Below are 17,689 nucleotides of genomic sequence, written 5' to 3'. Positions count from 1 at the left end.
TGGTAATGGCCGCAGGTTTGGAAGGTGCAGGATTAGGAGCCATGGTAAATTTCTGTGGTGCATCTTGTAGACTGTACACACTACTATCACTGAGTGTTGGTGGTGGAGAGAGTCAACACTGTGGATGTGATGTTTTGCCCTGGATGGCATCATCAAGCTTCATAAGTGCTGGTTGAACTGCACTCATCCAGGAAAGTTAGGAGTGTTCCATCGCAACCCATTCTGGCCTCTTGTAAATGGTGAGCAGACTTTGGGGAGTCAGGAGTTGAGTTACAAGCTGCAGGATTCCTCGCCTCTGACCAGCTCTTGTAGCCACAGTATTTATATGGTGAGTCCAGTTTGGTTTCTGGTCAATGGTAACCCTCAGAATGTTTTTAGTGCGGGATTCAGTGATGTATATTCCACTGAACATCAAGGAGTAATGGGTAGATTTTCATGATATTAATTATCATGAATGAAGCTGAATACAAAATAAGGAAAGTTTGCTTCAGTTATAACAGGCGTGGGTGTAACCATCTGGAGTACAACATGCATTAGGAAGGAGGCAAATACATTGGAGGCAGATCAGACATTTCCCAGAAATCAGAGGGTTATCTTATGAGGAAGTGCTAGGCAGGTTAGACTTGTAACTACTGGAGTTCAGAAGGATAAGAATGACTTGATTGAAACATATAAGATCCTGAGGGGTCCTGACAGGACAAATGTGAAGAGGATGACCCCTCTTATAGGAGGATCCAGAACTCAGGGAGACTGTTTAAAATTCAGAAGTCACCCACTTAAAACAGAAATCAGGCTTAATTCTTTTCTCTCGGGTTGAGAGTCTTTGGAACTCTCTTCCTGGAAAGGGGGGTGGTCCTTGAATATTTTTAAGGCAGAGGTAGATGGATTCTTGTTAAGCAAGGGAGTGGAAGCTTTTCAGGGGCTGGGTAGGATTGTGAATTTGAGATTACAATAAGATTAGTTTAGAAAAAGGCAACACCGCCTCGAGAGGCTGAATGGCCTACTTCTAATTCCTGTGTTCATATTTGGGATTGAGAGTGAAGAGTGTCCGTCTAAACTGTGATAGCAATTGCAGAGTCTCAGGGTGACCTGTAGTAGATTGCAGAGCATCTATGTGCACTGTAGGTATAAGCATAAAAAATGTCAGCATAAACTGTAGGTTGGAAGATTGTCACTCTGAGAGAGAGTAGTGAGGAGTGTGAGGGTCAATTGTACAGGTGAGTCTGAAAATGGTGAGTCTGAAAATGGTTAGTGTGAACTGTGAGTGTAAAGAGTGTCAGTGTAAACTGAGAGTGAAAAGTGAAATGTGAGTGTGAACTATGACTGTGGGTGTGAAGATTGCCAGTGTGAATTGTCAGTGATAGTGTTAAAGTCGTCAGAGAGAACGGAGTGTGAATGTGAAGTCTGTCATTGTGAGTGTAAAGACTGTCAATGTGAACTGAGTGTGAGATTGTTGCTGTGTACTGTGTATACATGTGTGAAAATTGTCAGTGTGAACTGTATCAGATTATCAGTGTGAACTGTGTGTGAAGAATGTCAGTGTGAATTGTATGAGATTATCAGTGTGAACTATGTGAAGACTGTCATCGTGAATTGATTATGAGATTGTTGGCATGTACTGCAAGTACAAGTGTGAAGATTGTCAGTTGAATTGTGAGTGTGAATACTTCAATGTGAGGGTGAAGCCTGTCAATTTAAATGGTGAGTGTGAGGACTGTCAGTGTGAACTGAGTGTGAGATTGTTGGTGTGTACTGTGAGTATGAGTGTAAACATTGTCAGTGTGAATTATGAGTGTGCAATTATCTGTATGTAAGCATTGTCAATGTGAATTGTGAGTGAGAGATTGTTGGCATGTAAACATTGTCAGTGTGAATTGTGAGTGTGAGTGTGAAGACTGTTGGTGTGAACTGTGAGTATGAGATTGTCGGTGTGAACTGTGAGTGTGAGATTGTTGGAATGAACTGTGAGTGTGAGTGCCAGTGTCAAATCTGAGAGCTGCCAAATTACAGCATCTCTATGAATCTGAGGGAAGGAGGAGAATACTAGCAGGAACTGGAAAGACAAGACAAACAAAAACTGAGCATTGCGGATGGGCGGGTAGGGGAGAACATAAGTGCCTCTTTGAACTGGGAGGAGAAGAGGGAAGAATGCTTTCTTATCCACTGTGACAACCACATAACCACGTTTAAAACCATATAACAATCAGATGGAAGAGCACAGAATTCCAGTACATTTCTACAACATTCCCGAAAGGATTGGGAGAAAATGTTTTATTTGTTGCCAGAATTCATAGTGAAAGAACTTCAGCTGCATCCACAGCCTGAGGTAGCACAATTCTGGACCTCAATGCACTTTCAAAGTCGCTGCAAACTGAGGCTTTTCTATGCTGGCTCTCTTTTGAAGCTATCAGTGGTCTTTGCAGTTTGGTTTTGCAGATAGTGTTTATAACTAGCATAAAAGGGGGAAATTGGGCCCCTGCTGTTTGAGCTGTCCATTATGAATATTGCATTGTTAATGTGTAAGGCAATGCTTTTACCCTGGTACTGAATGTTTGTTCTTGATTAAAACCCTGCTAACAGAAATGTACTGAGCTGAATCAGCAGTAATGAATTAATAAAGTAAAGACTTATTGACATTACTGTCTGCTATTGATAGACGATAAGGCACAGGTTTATGGAAACCTGCACAAGAAAACCACGTTAGCTTATACCATTTTCTCAATTTCAAAAACAACCTGCAACTCTTAAGGGTTCCAACTATACATGCACAAATAAAACCTCAAGAAAAAAAGTGCTCACACATCTTAAAAGATATTTTCAGACGTATTAACTCCTCTGAATCAATCATCACACCTCCAGAGTGCCAAACACACCCAAGCCAAGACATGGACTGGTTTGAGTCACTCCTTCACTCCCAAAGCTTGCCAGTCAAATTGGTTTTCCACTTTCCTTTATAATCAGTTAGAAATAAAGGGAAAGACTGAATGGATCACCCAGCATAAATTCGCAGGGTCAGGCGAGATGCCATTATTGAATTGTCATTAAGTGCAAATCTTGTATGCCTGGCCACCAAAGAGGTTACAAATTAAGGCCAGGATACCAGACGTTTTCCCAACCTTCCCAGGAGGAGCAGATAGGTGTTGCATGATAACAGCTAAAAGTATCTGATGACCATTTAAATGGAGTTAGTGGGAGGTTTTTCTCGCTGTTGAAAAATTAGGTGCAAGGCATTAGCTGGACTAGTTAGATCAAAAATGCTGGTTAAGTCCCAGCATGAGACTAACAAACCATTAGGGGATGGAGCCGACAAGTAAGGGGAGGGCAAGAGAAGCCTGCAAGTTGTGTAAGGAAGCTGCAAAGGAGAGAGAACTATTTTAAATCCATCAACCAAAGAAAATTCAACTGGCAGCCAGAAACACTTGAAATCACTGAGGTAATGGATTCCTTGCCCGATCTTAAGATTCATAAGTTCCATAGCTACTGTATATGGATAAAGTAGAGAACATTATGTTAATGAGCAATATATCAATCTTTAAGTTTCAAACTGAGATTGAGTTTGGAGATGCAGTGAAAAGGGTAGTAAATGCCTCATTAAATATTCCAACTTTATGCATTTGTGATGAAAGTGCATTAGCTATGACCTCACTATTCTGCAGAAGGCATATTTAGGGTTTAGTGTCTATATATGTCTGCCAGTTATTCTGAAGAAAAACTTATGCTTGATATCTTGGGCCAATTTAAATACAGCAAACCTTTTATTAACTGGCACTTATGGGAGCAGGAGTGCACTGGTTGGTCAAATATTCCAGTTGACCAAGAGGTACACATAATCAATGTAAAAATACACACTAAGTAATAGAAATTTAATGCAGGAGTATACATATCAATGTTATATTTTATTTATAACATAAATCACTTAAATAATAATGCAATTTTGCCTTATCGAAAACGTACCAGCAGAAAGCCTTCTCACCTACATATCGCAGAGATCACAAAAATACAGTAAACCTTCAATATTTCAAGCAGATAATTTCTGCTGGTTTATCAATTCCCAAGGTGCCAGTTAAAACAAAGTTTGCTGTTTTGTGGTGCTGAGTAAATTAAGGTGTTCCTTGTATGTTTTGGCATCAAGTTTACTGGAGAGCTGATAATGGAAGATATTGATGGATTCTTCCAATTTAGCCTCTTTGCAAGTCCAAAAGCCACATTATTAACAAAATTACAGGAGGTATTTTTACAACATGCGTCACTCAATAAATCTATTGGAGAATAAAAAAGTAACCATTGAAAATCAAAAGGTAGCTCTCAAGAAAATTTTAGGAAGAGCCCTAAAATATAATTGATTTTGGGTCTCATTCAAATAAGTGTAGTTATGCACATAATATGAACACCCATGTTGTGTGCCAATGCCCACCAAAGCTATGGTTGAAAACTGTACCACATTGAAACCTGGGCTTTTGGTGATTTTTACAAATAAAAACAGAGTACAAAATCAAAGAAGCTTTGCTAACATGAAGAGAATAATTTGACCCCATGGCATCTATGTTTCCAAATCTGGACACCAGAAGGATGTAAAGACATTGCAAAGACTTCAGAAAAAAAAAATTAGAACTGCTCCAGGGATAAGGGATTACAGAGAAGCTGGCATGTTCCGTTTGAAGGTAAGCAGTAGAGAGAATTTGATCGAGCTATATAAAGTTATGAACTGTTTAGACATAATAAACAGAACTTGCTCACAATGTCTAAAGGAACAATAATCAGATGGGCCAGATTTAAGATGAGATGATGGCGAAAGAACAAGAGGAAAAAATGTTAGACAAAGAGTGGTTAGGATTTGGAGTGCATTCCCTCTCTGATATTGCAGTGGAATTTAGGGGTGAAAATCTCTCTTGGAAGGAACTGGCATAGTCTCAATGAGCTGAATAACATCCTTCCATGCTTCACAATTCTATTCCACAGGATCCAAGTGCATTGCAAAAGTGCTCAACAGAAGATACTGAGTGTAAAAACAAAGGTCAGATAAAATAGAACAGAAATAAGAGAAGCGCCAAGGTCTGGGATTTCTCTCCCTGGTTATGCTTTCAAGCTCTTAAGATCTCGTAAAGTGCATAACAACAAATGAATTATTTTCTTTAAAATAGAAATATAGTTATTGTTGTAATACAGCAAATGCTACTTCATGCACAGTAAGCTCCCATAAACAGAAATGTGACAATGAGAGTTGTCCCAGTCCATCACTCAAACCAGCCTTTCATCAATTGAGTCTGTCTGTACTTCCCGCTGCCTCAGGAAAGCAGCCACGATAATCAGATACCCCTCCCACCCCAGTTATAATCTCTTCTACCCCTTCCATCAGGCAGAAGATACAACCGATTTAAGAACAGCTTTGGCCCTTTGAACGGATGTCTCATTTACTAAAGTTGATCTTCCTCAGCAGTTGTAACACTGTATTTTGCATTGTGTTTTATTACACTGAGGTACTATAAGATATGATTTGCCTGGATAACACACAAAACAATATCTTTCACTGTATCTCAGTGAATGTGACAATAGCAAATCAAATCAAAATCATCTGTTTTTGGTGATGTCAGCCGAGGGATAACTATCAACAGGGCATCAAAGATAATTCGCCTGTTCTTATATTTTAAACAATACCATGGAATCTTCTAGACCCATTCAAAAAGGCAGCTGAGGCCTACGTTTAACATCTCTTCCCAAAGATGGCATGTCTGACAGTGTAGTTTTCCCTCACCATTGCACTGGAACATCAATCAAAAAACTGTGTTCAGGTCTCTGGAATGGGCCTTCAATTCACACCTTCTGTTTCTGAAGTAGGAGTGCTACCATCTGAGCCAAGTAACAAAGCAACATTATTTTTTTAAGAATTAAAGCCTGTGCAACATCTATGTGGGAAATATGGAAAAAAGAAAATATATTTTTATAATAATGTAAACAACTGTGAAAACCTATTTTTATTTTAGGAAGCTGGGAAATATAAATAAGCAACATTACTGATTAAGTGATCAAATATTACAAACACACCACCTCAACAAAGTATCCTGGAATGACAGTGACTTAGCGACATGTGTGGCCTTACCTCAGTAGAAGACAGAATAAAATGTTTACTTTTTAAAATCTTCTTAATTGAGTGGTGGCAAAGGAGGTAATTAAGTTGTCATTATATCGTTACATTAGTGGAACATGCAAGGTTATGGGAAGTGGAAGCAGTGTCAGGAGCTCTATTGGTGTGGCAATAATGGGCTGAACCACTTGAGTTCTACAACTACAATTGCATATTTTGATATGAAATATCATCCAATATTTTTACCTCAAATCAGATAGCTTGCCTCAGTAACTCAATAATGGGTGAATAATGATTGTATTAAGGCTGCACCTCTAAACATTTAAAATCTTAAACCAGACACTTGTCCATTCATAACCAAAACCGTCAGACATCCTCCAATGATTAAAGAAGTGTTCCAACTTCCGAAAAGTTCTGTACAGGGTTTCAGATTCTGTTGCCCTTTCCACAAAAGGAACACTCACACAACGACTGAATTATGCAAGAGATTGCAATCCCATCCACTTTGAAATTTAAAAATGGGTTCATGCTTTAATATTTGCTCTGGTCTGTAATACAGGCTGTCAGTCATAAATCGGAGTGCGCTGCAATGATGTAATCAATGCCTCCACTCATAAGTCACCGACATCCAATCAGTTGTCACCTACAGCCAACAAGCAATTCTACACATCGGATACTGAGCTTCCTTATGGAAACCTTAATTTATCATAATGTCCAAAGTGAACAGAACTGAAATCACTTTTTTCCCTGGGAACCTATAACCTTGTTAGCACTGTTAATTTGTACAAAACAAATTCTGAGGGGGACACAGGTTTAATCAGCCAACACAAACCGCTTACAGCATGTGTTAAGAGCAGCACCAACTCCTACAGCAATTATTTCTAAAAGGCTGAAACCTCAGAAGAAGTGTCAGTTTATGAAAAAACAATTTACATTAAAATGTTGTGCCATCAAGATTCCTAACTGAATATTATTTAAGGGGGAAAGTACAATACATAAAGCATGGAGGATCTAAATCTATAACTGCTCATATCCATTGGTCAGCCAGTATTTAATTGGACAAGGAGCCATCCTGGCAGTGAACTGAAAACATTGGTGCAGGACCTGGTTCAAAAATAACACCATATGAATGATGCACAATGATATTAATATGCAAGTCACTTATATGTCATAGTTTGTGAGAAGATTTGTAGCTCGGGTGCTCGTTGCTGTGGTTCTGTTCGCCGAGCTGGAAGTTTTTGTTGCAAACGTTTCGTCCCCTGTCTAGGTGACATCCTCAGTGCTTGGGAGCCTCCTGTTCAAAAGGGCCACAACACACTGCAGCACACCAGAACTGCAAAAAGAGGAAGAGGAACACCTATACAAGGTATTTGCAAAAAATGGATATCCTCGCAATTTCATCAACAGATGCCTAAGGGAGAGACAACAGAACGAGGACATGCCGCAACCAAAGGACTAGCCACACTACCATACGTCAAGAACATCTCTGAAATGACAGCCAGACTATTGCAACCACTAGGACTTATAACAGCACACAAACCAACAGCCACTCTCAGACAACAACTCACCAAAATGAAGGACCCGATACCCAGCATGAGCAAAACTAACGTAGTGTACAAAATCCCATGCAAGGACTGCACAAAACACTATATAGGACAAACAGGAAGACAGCTAACGATCTGCATCCACAAACATCAACTAGCCACGAAACGACACGACCAACTATCCCTAGTAGCCACACACACAGACGACAAGCAACATGAATTTGACTGGGACAACACTACCATTATAGGGCAAGCCAAACAAAGAACAACCAGGGAATTCCTAGAAGCTTGGCACTCATCCACAAACTCCATCAACAAACACATAGACCTGGACCCAATATACCGGCCACTACAGCGGACAGCTGAAACTGAAAACCGGAAGCGGCAAGGACAGGCCACTATAAATGCCGGAGGAAACACCACAGAAGCGCTTCACAGGAGGCTCCCAAGCACTGAGGATGTCACCTAGACAGGGGACGAAACGTTTGCAACAAAAACTTCCAGCTCGGCGAACAGAACCACAGCAACTTATATGTCATGCAATATGACAATGGTTCACCATAGAATTTTTGATTGATTTCAGAACAGAAATAGACTATTCAGCCAACTGTATTTGTGCTGTTTCTCAGAAAGAGCAGTTCACTTAACACCACTCCCTTGAATTTTCCCCAATGCCCTTGTGACTTGTCCTTTTCAAATAATCTTTCAAATGTACAACACAATATGGTCAACATGAGGACTTTATTGATGTGTGTGTTAGAGGTTGGATGATTCCGGGGCAGACTGGAACAAACATTGAGAGTAAGTCACCTCCTGACTCCCCAAAGCCTGCCCACCACCTACAAGGCACAAGGCACAACCCAGCCACTTGCCTGGATGGGTGCAGCTCCCACAACACTCAAGAAGCTTGACACCATCCTGGACAAACCGTCAGTTTGATTAGCATCACACCCATAAACATTAATTCCCACCACCATCAATGCTCAGTGGCAACATTGTGTACAACCACAAGATGCACTCCAGGATTTTACCAAGATTCCTTAAATGGTGCCATCCAAACCCATGACTATTTTCATCTCTAAGGACAAGGGCAGCAAATACATAGAAACATCCACTGACTCACTCACTGTCCTGACTTAGAAACAGATCACCATTCCTTCAGTGCCATTGAGTGTAAATCTTAAAACTCCCTCTCTTTTGGCATTGTGGGCGTATCTATACGAAAGGAACTGCATCAGTTCAAGAAGGCAACTCAGCACCTACTTCTCAAGGGCATCCTGAGATGAACAATAAATTCTGATCCAGGCAGGGATGCCCACATTTCATGACTGAATAAAAAGACTGTATTTCGAATCAAATATCCCCCTTTTTACACAGATGATGGCATGGATAATCGTGTACAGTTCCAGTGACCCAAGTTACCAAACATTTATGCCTCATGCCTTAGCAGTTTGTTACTTCCATCAGTTCTTGTGTATGAATTGCACAAATAATCCTTTAAGCATGTTGGTTTCTTAATAGTATACGTGCATGTTGCTGTCATTGGTTGGTCACTTGGGTCATTTTGTTCACCATGGAGTAGTGTTTCTATCTGGTTTCTTGTTACAGATGTAGCTGTTATCCGATTTCAGTGGTTGGATTGCTGTGGACCTCTGGGTCTGATATTGATATACAATCTGTACAGTTGACACATTCACCTTTTTCTGATCAGCCACCTGCATTTGAAAAAAAGCAACCTCTAACTGGGTGCACGTAGCTGCAGTTGTAATGATATGTCTGGCTGTTCACATCCACCGTCTATGATCAAGGTGACAACTGCTCCATGCAGCTCATAATTTGCCATTTGGCCTGGCTTTTGTTGAGATTATTCAATGTTCACACCCTGACTAACTCTCCAATATCAACTCTAGCAATGGTTTAGCAGGCTTGTTGAAAAGAAAATTTGCTTTTCTACTATTTCACAACGATTTTTTTTAAACTCATCTGTTGCTTCTTCTAGTCTGGGTAGCTTTTCGCTATTAAAAGATTAGTTTGTTAGTTTGTGTGACATTAGTCTTTGTGTTCTCCTCCACTTGAGAATTGTCTTGTATACACCTGTTTGGGATTTGCTTTGGTTTCTTTATGATTCCATCTGGGATTTTTACTGCCACTTCCACCTTTCCAATTGGAGATAATGAGGAAATGATGTGTGGTGTTGAATTTCCCAATCTTTCTTGAAGTGACTAAATTCTTCGCTCAGGAGTTGAGGACCATTGTTGCTTGTCATAATTTCTGGAATATTGTAACAGTTGAAGCATGCTTTTAGGAATTTGACAATCTTAGGGACAGTCACTGGTCCTCCTGCCACTCACCAAAATAGCAGTCTACAGTGACCAGATAATAGGTTCCTGCAAGAGTGCAGAGGATCACTCCCAGTTTCATCGTCTATCTGGAATACTGTGTACCATTAGCAGCTCTCTCATCTGTTTAGCTCAGTTCTCATTACAAGTGTTGTGCTTGCTGGTGTGGACCATGCATGGATGCATTTTAGCACCTCACCTTTCAATTCCTTTGCGATAATGACTCCATTGCCTTTGCACAACATGTCATCCTGGGCTGTCAATTTATCTCCATATTCCTAGGATGTTGTTATAGAACAGATGTGTCCTTCATGCTCTCCAGCATTCTTTATGTCACTACTTCTTGCAACTGTTTGAGCTTTACATCTTGTTGGATAGTTTGTTTGATTTGAGAGAGGGGCTTATGGGTTATATACAGTTTCTCTGCTGCCTTTATAAATCCCAGAGCATGATGAGCTGCTGCTTCACAGTGAATGGGGAAGATTTCACATTTAGTTGTCATATCTTCCACTTTCATCATCAGGCAGCTGCTCTCACAGTGTGTCTACAGAATACATCAGCTTCCCTTGCTTGTACCTCACATCCAGATGTATCTCTGCAACTGGAATAACATTATTTAACGATGGTTTGGAGCAGATCATGGCAGCCTGAGGAAAATGCCTTGAAGTGGCTTGTGGTCAGACTTGACTGTCACTTTGTCTCTTCCAACTAGGTAATGGTTAAAATGTTCAGAAGCAAAGACAATGGTCAGGCATTCTTTCTCAATTCGGGCGTAATATTTTCCTGTTTGTGTTAGTGCCCTGGATGCAAATGGAACCAGTTGTCCTTGGTGCATTTTGGTTGCTTCAAGTCTAGTCTCTCTGGTGTCATGTTGTCGGGAGATTTCATTATTCACTGTATAGCATTTCAACACTGGCATTACCATCTCCAGTTGTTTCATTTAAGTGAATATTGCTTCTTGTTCTTTGCCTCAATACCACTGCACATCCTTAGCCAGGAGTTGGCTATTTTGCCAAACAGTTAACAAAGTGTTCCGCTGCTTTTACATCCGTTAACCATCGCATTGCTGTTACAGCACTCTTTTTCAGAATCTGGCAAAAGAACTCCTAGTGTCAGAACAACATCTATGCACTCGGCTTCAGGCAACTTTGACTATAATTGTTTTCTTGTTCACCTTCATGGTCATCTTGCAAGCTCTACCAAGCAGTCCAAGTGGATTTTGATTGTGGTCAGCAATGGCTTCTTCCATTTGTGTTTTAGCATCCATAAACCAGCAAATCATCCACTCCTGCTTTCATCCAAGATCACTAACTATCCAACATTGACTCCATTGGCATTCTTTTGGAATAGTGGGAATGCCAAATGGTATTGTCCAGATGACACCCAAAATGTGGTTAGAAAGCTGCTGCTTTCATCAGCTTCACTTACCCTTAACCATCCTTCATATGTAGGGTGGTGAAAATTATTACCTTTACAAGTCATGGCAAAATTTCTTCAATGGTTGGCGTTGTGTTGTGAAATCTCTTCAGGGCTTTATTTACATTCTACTGTTCAATGCATACTTTCAGCTTCCTTGTTTCACTGCTACCATGCTGCTAATCCATTCTGGAGGAGTTGCCACTTTCTTTATTATCCACTTCTTTTCCAGCACTTCAATAAAGTTCTTCAGGCTGGCCCTGAGGGCAGCTGGAACTCTCCTCAGCAGATGCTGAATCAGTCTTACACTCTCATCTGCTTTGAGATGATATTCTCCTGGAAGACAGCCGTCCCCTGTGAAAACAGCACTATAATCATCTCGGATGGTTTATTGTGATCTGAAATTTTGCAAATCTCACTTGGCATGTCAAGGGTTACGAGCCCACGCTTTAGACTGGCTGCACTGGTGGCACTTATATGCCATTTATAATCCAGACTCCAAATCCTCCTTCATGTTAATGAAAAGCTCTCTCAACGTGAGTATAATGCCATCATTTGGCCTTAACCTTACTTTCAAGGACTCCATTTTTACATTCCCATGTTGAGCCACTTTGCACAGCTCTATGCTGGCCATGGTTTTGCATGAAAAAAATGAGGTTTATCTGACATTTTGCACCGACCTGTCCTATTTCTACAGGTCTCATTCCTAGAGTCTTAAACCATGTTCTACCAACTGATTTGACTGAAAAAACCTGTTATATCGTATATAGTGATTCATCAGAATCTTCAGCCAATATCTCTCCACTGACCATCTGTAGTTGCCTATTGTGCTTCTTTTTAGCCATACATTTGTGTGTAAAATGATTCCGGTTCTTACAGTTAGAACATGCTGGACATGACTTCTCTTTTGCAAAATTTGTATTCTGCCTTTTCTCTGTGATAGTGTGCTCCACATGCCTCAAGTATTGGTCAGCATAATACAAGACCAAGGTTGTTCTGCCATGAATATGCTCAGGGTGTGAATTCACAATCTCAGCACTACTGTGCAGGTCAATCACACTCCTGAGTGTAAGTTAGTCTTCCCTCTGTTGGCATGCTTTCACTTTTGAAACCGTTATTCCTCATACAATCCTGTTTCTAATTAGCTTATCTTTTCATTGCGTGAATTAATAGACTTGTGTAAGCTGTGTTCATGATGTAATGTACTGTTCAATGAAGTTTTTTCACTTGGTTCCCTAGTTTTGAACATGCAGCAATCATATGTAATGTTCACTTGAGACTCAAAGTGTGCTCTCAAAGCTTTTAAAATTTCTGCAATGTGTTTCTTTCTCTGCACTTCAGAGTAATGTTGGGTGGAATATGTTTTGAGAGAGTCTTTTCCAGAAGTGTTGGAAAGTGGACCAACTTGTCCCGGTTTGTTTAACAAAATTGTAAATAATGCATAATTCTGCAATTGTTCATGGAAAAATTCCAAATTTTGCCTTATATCCCCAAGTCATTTGACTAGGAGCTGTTAGGGGAAAAGCTGCAGCCATTTTCAATGTGCAAGGTTCTCATTGTAATCTTTGCTTTCTTCAACGGCAGCTCAAAGCTCTGCAACTCTGCTTCTTATTTCAGTTCGCGACCACTTCTGACACCATGTTTCAAGTGTACAACACATCAGTGTGATCAATACAAGGACGAACTGAAGTGAAGTTTAAAATTACTGCCTACAAGATGTGTCATAGGAGAATCATAGAATAGATTACAGTATGGAAGCAGGCCAATCGGCCCATCGAGTCCACACCACTGATATGAACAACATCACACCCAGAGCCATCACCCTACCCCATCCCTGTAACCCTGCATTTCCCATGGCTAACCCACCTAGCCTGCACATCCCTGGACACTATGGCAATTTAGCAAGGCTAATCCATCTAACCTGCACATCTTTGGACTGTGGGAGGAAACCGGAACATCCAGAGGAAACCCACACAGCCATGGGGAGAATGTGCACACTCCACACAGACAGTCGCCTGAGGCTGGAATCGAGCCCGGGTCCCTGGCGCTGTGAGGCAGCAGTGCTAACTGAGCCACTGTGTTGTCCATGTGCTCCCTTCATGGTAGAGGTCACATGACTACAGGCAGACCAGAACAGATATTTGTATATGACTAAATTTTAATCCAAAAAAGACAATAATCCAATTCCATTTTGAAAGCCTCAGCTGACACTGTCTCTACCATATTCTAAAACAGTAGATTCCAGATCCTAACAATTCACTGTGTGAATAAGTTTTTCCTCTTGTCACCATTCCTTCACCCCTACTGCTGAACTCTTTCTAGCAGCCTGAAAATCAAAGCTGCACGGACAATATTCTTAAGTGGTTATGAGTTGGCAACGTAAGGGCCTTGATGGGGGTAAAGGATGGCCTCACCTGTCCCACTGTAAGATTGTACAGAGGTTAGGGTGGGTGCAAGGCTAATGGGAAGACCACTTGGAGAGTTTTACACAGCCTGTTCCCTCACCATTCACCCTGTCTGCAAAGCCACCAGCTAGAAAATGTAAACTTCTGCCTCATGAACATTTTCTCTAACCCTCTCTAATGCTTTCAATTCCTTCCTAAATGTTGATGCCAGAACTGGACCAAATCAGTATTTGACATAAGGTCAATGTAACCTTCTTACCCACATATTCCATGCCAGTATGCATAATGCCTAGGATACTGTATGCTTTATTATCTGCACTCTCAACCTGTCCTGGCACCTTCAATGATTTATACACGTATACATCTTACTCTCTCTGTTCCTAACATCCCTTCAGAATTGGACTCTTAAGTTTACAATGTGTCTTTGCGTTTTTCCAACAAAATAAAACCACTTCACACTTTTGGTGAAGAGTCACTGGACTCAAAACGTTAGCTTTGCTTTCTTCCCACAGATGCTGCCAGACCTGTTGAATCTGGCCAGCAGCTTCTGTTTTTGATTTACTTCCCACTTCCCTGCGTTAAATTTAATCTGCGACTTGCCTGCTCGTTCCACCAACCTGCCTATGTCCTTTTTAAGTCCTGTACTCTCCTACTCTTGGTTCATGATATTTCCAAGTTTTGCATCATCCACAATTGCTGCTATTGTGGCCTGTTCACCGAATCCTAAGGAACATCATCGCAAACCTGTTTTCAGGCTGAAGAACATCCATCAGTTTTAACAGTCACATCACTTTACCAATTTCATATCCATGTTATTAATATCTCTTTTATTGTGTGAGCTCTAACTTTACCCAAATGTCTGCTGTGCAGCTGAAAGTTTTATCACATCGAAAGTTCAAGCTGAAAGATGCTACACCGACAGAGTTATCCACATCAACCCTGTCTCTAATCTCACAAAAAAGCTCAAGCAACTTGTTTCAACATGATTTGCCCTGAACAAATTTGTGCTGGATTTTCTTCCCTCTGTCTCTGTTGGGCCTTGAACCCAGAACTTCTGGATCAGAGGTAAGGACACTACCACTGCACCCCAAGTGCCACACCAGAGGTTAGAAGAGTCATACATTCAAACAGCATAGAAACAGGCCCTTCAGCTCACCGTGTCAATACCAACCAAGAAACACCAAACTATACTAATACCTTGGTCCATGGATGATTGCTTTTGAGGTCAGTTTTACTTCAATATACAAATTACAAAACTCCAGCCTACTGATGACTTGTTCCCCATATTTATGCATGTTCTTAATTAACTGCTCAGATATGTTAAGACATATGGCTCTGGTTTGTGAAGCTGGAACTTAAACGCCTGACTGAGAGGTAGGGACACTACCATTGCACCTCAAGAGCCCTTTCCCATCTTTATACAGACAGTTTTCACCCAATTATCCCCGAATTAACATAAAACCATTATCCATTTCCTAGTTCCAATTGGTTTCAGGTAACTCTATCAAATCCTACTAGATGATAACAAGTCTGCCTAATCCAATGCTACCTCCTTATCAATTTGGATGTCATGTGTCTGAACCAACTTCCATGACCTGGACACCATTGTCTTTCTTGTCAAGGAATTCACTCATTAGTGTTAACTGTCTAATGTTATAACAGAAAAAAAAGTCCAACACCTCAGAACTCTTATAGTACTTATAGTAATGTAAATTCTCTCAGCCTGATGTCAATGGGGTCAACATTTGAGGTGAATTTTTTGAAACCTTTGTCGATTTTCAGCCCCAATACATGGATATGTGTGTATTTAAGTACATATTATATATGCTGTGTGCATACATTTACATGCACTTGTGTTCTTGGACAACGTTTTGCAATAGGCACACAATGTCAACATAGTAAAAATAGAAAAAAAATTAAGCCTCGCATTAGTTAAAGTTAAGCCTGTGTTCTTTGCTTCATATGGTTAACGCCACAATGCACAGTTAGCTACCAACATGAAACAAGGCTGTGATTTGACACCCATAGTAAGTGAAAGAAAATGCAGTCTGCACAGTGAGTTAAATGCTCTACTGTACCTTACTGGAGGTCACTGGGCTCTGAGAACTGCAAGATAACTCTTCATCAGGTCCTCGCGGCAGGCTGGGGGTTGACAGCTGTCCTAAGGAAGAAGAAGAAAGAAGAAAAATTAGCCACAGCAAAGATCATTGTAATCTTATTAACAATCTAGGATTACAGTAAAATGTTATTCATGCTACTTATTAATTTAAAGGCATGGATTTACACTGTTGTGCAGTTCCCGGGATGTCAATCAATCTGGGGCGCTTCCCCTTTACAACGATTCATCATGTGCAATCCTAGAGATTCAATTCAATTATGGAAAGCCTCACAGCCCAGTCCCATCCCAGCTTCGCTCCATGGGTCACATTATCAGACACAATTAAGGTTAACATTTTGAACGAGATAAAATGATTTACAAATTAAGCAGAGAGCTTTGGATCGACTTCTTCAAGTGTTGTTTTGTCTATTACGTCATTGTTGCACTACTTTTACATTATACATTAACTAATTCACAAATTTTGAGAAGATAGCTTTACAATTTCCACCCAGCCTGCCTTTTTAATAACGTGGGTTCATGATGAAGCACATGTTCCAGGAATGGCATTTGTCTTCTCATATCTTTCCTTTTTAACTATTCATCTTGTAGGATCCCAAACATTGAGTTTTGAATTCAAGCTTTAGAGGCATCAGTTTGATCTCTACTATAATGTTCACATACAAACCACTGGGTAGATTTGGAGTCAATAGGTATATCTTTGAACTCAGAAGAACAACAGAACTTTCTAAACAACTCATCCATCATCATCTGAAATAATATTGAGTTTGTTGAGTGTCAAATATGACACCAAGGTTGGGAAAAGAGTAGTTCAATCTCAGGCACTTACCAAGGGAGGGATGATGCTTGTGGCTTTGAAATGGAATTTGTAGCAGGGAGTGAAGATAATGCCTTCCCAATGCCACCACCTTCTAATAGAATCCTTTTATAAGGTCCAAAATCTAACTCCCAAAATATAAATATATTGCCCAGTCATACAGAGTTCCATGCAATTCCACTAAATGAGCCTGTTAAGTAAATCAATGGACAGACAGGGAATCCAATAGAAACACACTGCATTGTTCCCTTCAGTTCAATCCTCCCCCACCCTACTGTACTCTCATTAGACTGTACTCTCATTTAACCGCTTACGTTCTGCCAAACTTCTCTCCAATCTTTAACGGACAAAGATGCTGATTCTGATATTTATTCTTTCAAAAATGTAAAATTGCTCCAAAAGACATTATCAGTGGATTAATCTATACTAAGGACTGTGGTATACAAAGCAATATCATAACTTCTGTATGAAACATTGCTATTGTCAATGGGCTCTTAGAGTCATCAAACTTCAATCAGTATATGTGCAATTCCTAACAGATTTTGATCTCTACAACAGCGTCCAGACACCCATTTGCAAAACACATGCCAACAGGGGAGCCTTTCAGAGTCATTGAGGTCTACAGCACAGAAAAAGGCCCTTCAGCCCATCAATTTTGTATACAACAAAAATAACAAGCTATCTATTCAAATCCCATTTTCTAACACTTGGCACACAGCCTTGTATGCGTTGGCAGCATAAGTATATATCTAATTACTTCTTAAATGTTACAGATTTGTCTGCCCCTCCCACACTTAAAGTCATCGAGTTCCAGGTTCCCACCACTGTTTGGGCAAAAGATTTTTTTCTTCACATCCCCTCTAAGCCTCCTGCCCCTTATCTTAAATCTATGCCCCTTGGTCCCTGCACCAAGGAGAAAAGTTCCTTCCTGTCGATCCATCTCAAACATGTCCCCCTCATCTCCTCTCCT

General features: G+C 40.4%; 1 protein-coding gene across 2 annotated transcripts in view; it reads right to left on the bottom strand.

Moving 5' to 3' along the window:
- Positions 1 to 17,689, bottom strand: part of LOC122554545 (adhesion G protein-coupled receptor D2) — a 308,358-nt gene that overhangs the window by 83,465 nt on the left and 207,204 nt on the right. For both annotated transcript variants that reach the window (XM_043699743.2, XM_043699744.2), the window contains one exon: positions 15,865 to 15,947. In XM_043699743.2, coding sequence (XP_043555678.1) covers positions 15,865 to 15,947 — 83 coding nt within the window. The remainder of the gene's footprint in view (positions 1 to 15,864; positions 15,948 to 17,689) is intronic.

Source organism: Chiloscyllium plagiosum, unplaced genomic scaffold (genome assembly GCF_037043375.1).
Source record: "Chiloscyllium plagiosum isolate Xiang-an unplaced genomic scaffold, Cpla_swu_hap1 HiC_scaffold_9, whole genome shotgun sequence".
Lineage (NCBI taxonomy): Eukaryota > Metazoa > Chordata > Chondrichthyes > Orectolobiformes > Hemiscylliidae > Chiloscyllium > Chiloscyllium plagiosum.
Note: the sequence above shows the minus strand (reverse complement) of the source record. Positions and strands in the feature narration are given on the sequence as shown.